Source organism: Pteropus alecto, unplaced genomic scaffold (genome assembly GCF_000325575.1).
Source record: "Pteropus alecto unplaced genomic scaffold, ASM32557v1 scaffold43, whole genome shotgun sequence".
Taxonomy (NCBI): domain Eukaryota; kingdom Metazoa; phylum Chordata; class Mammalia; order Chiroptera; family Pteropodidae; genus Pteropus; species Pteropus alecto.
This window is the reverse complement of record NW_006435764.1, coordinates 4,358,581-4,364,122: the sequence shown is the minus strand read 5'-3', so window position 1 is coordinate 4,364,122 and position 5,542 is coordinate 4,358,581. Positions and strand designations below refer to the sequence as shown.

Genomic DNA, 5,542 nt, shown 5'->3' with positions numbered 1-5,542 from the left:
GCCACTCCAGACTCCGCCAGTATCAGAGAGCGGGTGTAGGAGACGAAGGTGACCCAGCCCGGGAGGCTGCCACCGCCTCCCGTGCCAGCCTGTACTTGCCACCCTGGCAGGAGCGTCCCCCACAACACGTTTTCCTGACCCGCCAGCTCCCTCGGCCCCCAGCGCCGTGGGGTGGACAGGAAGCCCTCATGCTGCTGCTTTCGGGGCCTTCCATTCGAGGCCTCTGCTCCAGTCTGACCTTGTGTTTCGTGGGGTGGTGGGGGGGGCTGTGTTTATTTATTTAGAAAACATTTTTTTCTTTTTAAGGAAGAAAATGAAGTGCTGTGTGCTGGGAAGAATGCTGTGGCCGTCCCATGCAGACTTCTGGGGGGCGGGGTCTGGCCACCGAGGCAGCTTGGAGCTGGTCCGCTTTCCGCTGTCCCTGGGCTGGGGCGACAGCAGAGCCACCGCGAAGGCTCTGTTGCCTGCAGCCTGCCCTCTCCGGTGGGCAGGCCCTCTTAGCCCGATTCCCAGAGGGGAGCTTGGCGTGTCCAGGTCTCTGCTTCTCTGCGGGGCCCCCGGGTCACGTGGCCGGAAGTACGCACTGCGCCGGGCTGGCACTGGGCGTCCCCACCGCATCGCCTCTGCTGAGCTGGCGCCAGTGTCGCCGGTCCCGGGGAAGCACGTTTGGGGCTCAGGAAGGCTTCCCAGTGACTATTTCCAGGGCTGTGCTAGGGTCGCCTGCTTGCCGTCTGTGTTACCTGTCTGGATAGTTCACCTGGCCACACCTGACCACCATGGAGGATGGACATTTTGTGACATTTTCTCTCGATTGCTTTGTCTCATCCCCTTCCATGGGAATCGGGTGCAGATGTGAGAGCCCAGAGCTGAGCCAGGGGGTGGGGAGGGCCCCATCTTCCTGGTCCCCCTCCTGGGAGAAGTTCAGCCACCTGGCCCTTGCGGACTCCATGCCCCCAACTCCCGGATGCCTGGTCTCACCACCCTGCCGATCCTTTGGACTGGGCCCTTCCCGCTGTGCTCTGCCCCAACACAGGCCAGCCTGTCCTGATGTCCGAACAAGAAGTCCCAAGCTGTCTCTCGCAGAACTGGGAGCCCTGGGAGCTTGGCGCTGACTGTGCCCCATGGCCTCCCGGGGCTGCCATCCGCAGGCCCCGGGACAGACCTGTGTCTTAGTTTCACAGATTTTTCAAGCTCCTGCTATGATTGAAGCTCACTGACTCTGGCCTTGCCTCCTGAGTCCCTATGAGTCCCATGGGGCCTGGGAGATGTGTCCTTGATGATGGCTGGTGTGTGGCCCCCATCAAGGAGGGGGGAATGTGCCTGCTGGCTGCAGAGGGTACCCTTGCTTCCCCAGAGTGATAGTTCGGGGCCACCAGACCACTGGCCCTCAGCTGGGGACTCTTGTCTGCTGGGGTCACAGGATGGGGACACGGAAGGTCAATCCTTGTCATCAACACCCTTCTTCCTACTGGAGACAGTTATCACTGGAGATCTCCTAGCATCCAAGGGTGGGGAAGCAGGAGAGAGGTCGTGGCTTCAGCATCCTGCGTACAACAGCTCCGTGTGTTCCCGTGTTCTCACGGGGCTTTTCCTTGCGTGACTTGAACATGGGCAAAGGCCTGGGGTCTTGGCTCCCTCCTGGACAGTCTCAGAAGGACGGTGCTGAGCGGGAAAAGGCAGGAGTCCCCTTTCTTCGAGCCCTGGCCCAGAGGCTGGACAGGGTCCAGGGAGGTGCTGGCCCTGCCCGGAGCCTTCTCCCCTCAGGCCCCTCTGACAGCCCAAAGCCTCAAAACCCTTGCAGGCTTGCCTGCCCTCCATCAGGCCCCGTCGGCTCCTCCATCCGTCAGCCTGAACCATCTCCTACCCACCCTGTTTCTTTCCCTCCTTCTTGGCCGGGTGTCTTCAGATACCTGGACCTCATCCAGTGGGGTCTGTCCAGCCACTCCCTGCCCTGGACCAAGCTTCCTGTGTCCTCCACCAACCCCCTCCTCACCTGATGGCTTCTTGCTTATCCCTGGCCAGGCCTTCCCCTACCTGTCCCTACGTCCATTCACCTGCCCTGGGCTTCACCACCTGTTGACCTCCTGTTTGCACTTGAACCCAGTGAAGTTCCGCCTTCCCCACACGGCCTCTCCTGATGGCCCAGAACACTTCCCTTCCCGTGTCTCCTCGAACTGACGGTTTCCCACTCAGGCTTTGTCATGTGCTATCTAATGTCACAGGACCATGACTTGTGCCCTGGGAAGCCCTGCCTGGAGACCAGGGGTGCATGGTACCTTCCAGCAGGTGATGTGCAGGAGGCCTCGGTGACCAGGGCCCCATGCTGGGGTCTAAGAGGGGGTGCAGGGACACAGAGAGGTGAGGGCACAGAGCCCGGACTTTCTGATCCGGGTCCTCACCGGCTATAGTCTTCATTGGCCGACTGGTGGCCCCCCATATTCTAACGGCCATATGCGCATTGCGTGGGCTCAGGTGTGACTGCCCAGCACAGTGTCTTTCAGGATCCCGGGCGGCCGCTGAGGGCCAGACATGACCTCAGCTGGCCGTCATGACAGGCAGGCCAGCAGGTGGCCCAGGAGAGGGGAGGAGGGGACAGAAAGGTGCGTCTGAGGCACGAAGTGTGGTATGGTGTCGCTTTCCCAGACGGCGCCCGGCGTCGAGGGCGAGATCAGGGCTGGGAGCGTGGGGCTAGGCTTCCGTGTCAGAGTGGCCAGCCCCTCCCTTACTGCCCTCCCACGCAGCCCAGGGACAGCTGTTAGGGACACGGGAACTGAGGCTTGGCTCTTTTTTTTTTTTTTTTTTAACTATTTTTAAAAATTGAGATGTAATTCACATAACATTAAATCCATCATTTTATAGTCCAATGGGCTTTGGTACATTCACTGTGTCGTGCGAGCCTCACTGCTACCTAATTCCAGAACACTTCCGGCACCCCGAAAGAAACCTCGTACCCCTTAGCAGTCACTCCGCTTTCCTCCCCCAGCCCCTGGCCGCTGCCGATCTGCTTTCTGTCTCTGCAGGTTTGCCTGTTCTGGACACGTCATGTAAACGAAATCACATAACATGTGGTCTTCTGCGATTCTTTTCTCTCTTAGCAGAATGCATTCGAGGTTCATCCGTGTTGTCACGTACATGTATGTCATTGCTGCGTTCCATGTTATGGCCGGGCAGTATTCCGTCGTAAGGACAGGGCACATTCTGGTTATCTGTCATCTGCTGGTGGCTGAGGCCTGGTTTTTGAGGTTTGGCCAAGTTCCCAAAGGCAGTACAGGGCAGCACTGGGACCACACTTCTGAGCAGCCACCTGCTGGCCAGCCTAGCTTTGGGGCACAGAGCCTTGGGGGGAAGGCACCAGCTGCCCCGGGTCCCTCCGGTGTGACCTGTGATCAGGTCCGATGGGTGGCTGCCTTCCTGGAAGGAGCAATGACACCCACCAGCAGTGCCCCACACTCTGGATTCTGGGAGAGGAGACAGTGGCCGTCCAGGGAAGGGCCAGGAGGCCTAACAGGTGCCACGGGAACTCCGGGTCACTGTGTCCCCTCTGTCTTTCAGCATCCGCAGTGTCATGCAGAAGTACCTGGAGGACCGGGGTGAGGTGACCTTTGAGAAGATCTTCTCCCAGAAGCTGGGTGAGTACAATGGGGCCTCCATGGACTTCCCACCACGTGTCCAGCTGCCCAGGTCCAGGGCATGGGGGCAGGGGGACCCTGAGGCCGTCTTCCTGCCCCTACCCCAGCTGGATCCCAGGAGGTTTGGCTTCCCATCCACTGGAACAGGGCAGCCCACAAGCCCCTGGGTGGCAGCAGGGCAGTGACCTGTCGTGCCTCCCAGCAGCCTGGCTGTCCGCCCAGGTTGCCCTGTGGAGGGGGTGGGGGCCCAGCAGCCTTCCAGGGCCACTGGGGAAGTTCCTCCTTTGGGGTTTTTGTTTTTGAGAATTGCAGCTTCCCCTTGGCGCAGGCACAGCTGCTCTGGGCCGTTGGTAGAGCTGACAGGAAGGGGCGGGGCCCTTCCTGTGGCGCCTGCTGTGCTGTGGCCTCCGCCCCCGCCCCCACCGGCCCTCTGTGAGCAACCTGCCTCAGGCAGGCCTGGGCCTCCATTCTTTCTCCCCCAGTGCCCTGTGTCTTAGAGCGGGGACTTGGCCCATAGGGCAGGGTCTCAGGGAAGCAGCCTCTAGCCACACGTGGCTCTGATTTGGGCCGGATATCAGCTCTGAACCGGGAGTGGCCTGGCCCGGTGGGATCAGGTTTTGGAGGTCAGGCTTGCGGAGTCAGTGAGTCAAGAAGCACAAGGTTTGGGTCCCTTGCCTGTGCTATGTGACCTTGGGCATGTTGCTTTACCTCTCTGAGCCTGCTGGTGTCCTCACCTGGGAACTAGGACTCAGGCCGGCTGGAGGACCAGTGAAAGCCTCCTGCCCACTGGGAAACCCTGGTCACGAGTTACTCAAAGGCACGATATTACCAGAAATGATGTCTGCGAGCTCTGGCAGAGGTGCCCAGGCAGCAGGGACAGTGCCCTCGAGGGGGCATGGAAAGCTATCCAACAAAAAGCCAGTCACCCGGGTTGGGCTGGAGGCTCAAGGACCGCCCTTCCTAATGCTTTGCTTCCCAAGGCTGCTCTGGGCCAGGCCTCAGGCCCCCACCCCGCAGGAGGGAGGAGGCCTGGCCTGGCCTGGGTCTCCTGTGAGCCCTTTCCACAGCCCGGCTCACCTCTTCCCTCCCTCGACAGCCCATGCCCTTCGAGGCCCCACTCCCTGGCCTGTCCTTCCCAGGACCTGCCACTGGGTAGAGGAGCCCCAGGTTCTCATGCCTGCCACATACTGCCTGCCTGGCAGGCCTCCCTGAGCCTCAGTTTCCCCAACAGGACCTGCCCTCCCTATCTGCCCGTTTCTCAGGGCTGCTGAGAGAATCAGCCAGATGACGGAGGGGGTCGTAAGGTCCAGGGACTACGGCCATGCCACCCTGAACACGCCCGATCCCGTCTGATCTCGGAAGCTAAGCAGGGTTGGGTCTGGTTAGTACTTGGATGGGAGACCATCTAGGAAGACCAGGTGCTGTAGGCCTAAAACATAAAATAAAATAAAGTCCAGGGAGAGGGAGGCATGGCCTCCTCAGAGGCTGCCTTCCTCCCGCGTGCTGCATTTCGAGCCTGGCCCAGTTGGATATCTCTGTTCCCGCACGGCCTACCCCATGGGGGCGTCACCCTCCCAGAGGAGGTGCAGGGCCCTCTGCAGTGACAGGGTGGGAGCCCTGGGTGTCACTTTCCAGCCACCCTCTGAGGAAGCAGATTCTGGGACGAGTAGAAACGTAGGGGCCCAGACCCAGAATTCAAGAATCTTCCGTTGGTGGCAGCCTTCGAGGCCACTTGCCCAGTCCCCGCTTGAGGCAGAGAGACCCCCCCTCTGCCACCTCCTTGGCCAGTTCTGCCCTGGAAGCCCCGAGCCCACACTGCCCACCTTGATAGGGGTGAGGTGACCTTTGAGAAGATCTTCCGAGGGTTTGCGGCTCAGGGTCACCCGACGCTTGTTTTCAGGGTACCTGCTCTT

At 60.5% G+C, this 5,542-nt stretch overlaps 1 protein-coding gene and 1 non-coding gene across 2 annotated transcripts in view; both read left to right on the top strand.

The window, feature by feature from the left end:
* Nucleotides 1-5,542, top strand: part of GRK2 (G protein-coupled receptor kinase 2) — a 20,517-nt gene that overhangs the window by 6,591 nt on the left and 8,384 nt on the right. The window contains exon 2 of the mRNA XM_006911033.2: nucleotides 3,553-3,667. Within this exon, the coding sequence (XP_006911095.1) occupies nucleotides 3,553-3,667 (115 nt within the window). The remainder of the gene's footprint in view (nucleotides 1-3,552; nucleotides 3,668-5,542) is intronic.
* Nucleotides 4,941-5,059, top strand: LOC112479237. Its single transcript, XR_003046132.1, has one exon. It is a non-coding gene; the product is annotated as a 5S ribosomal RNA (ribosomal RNA).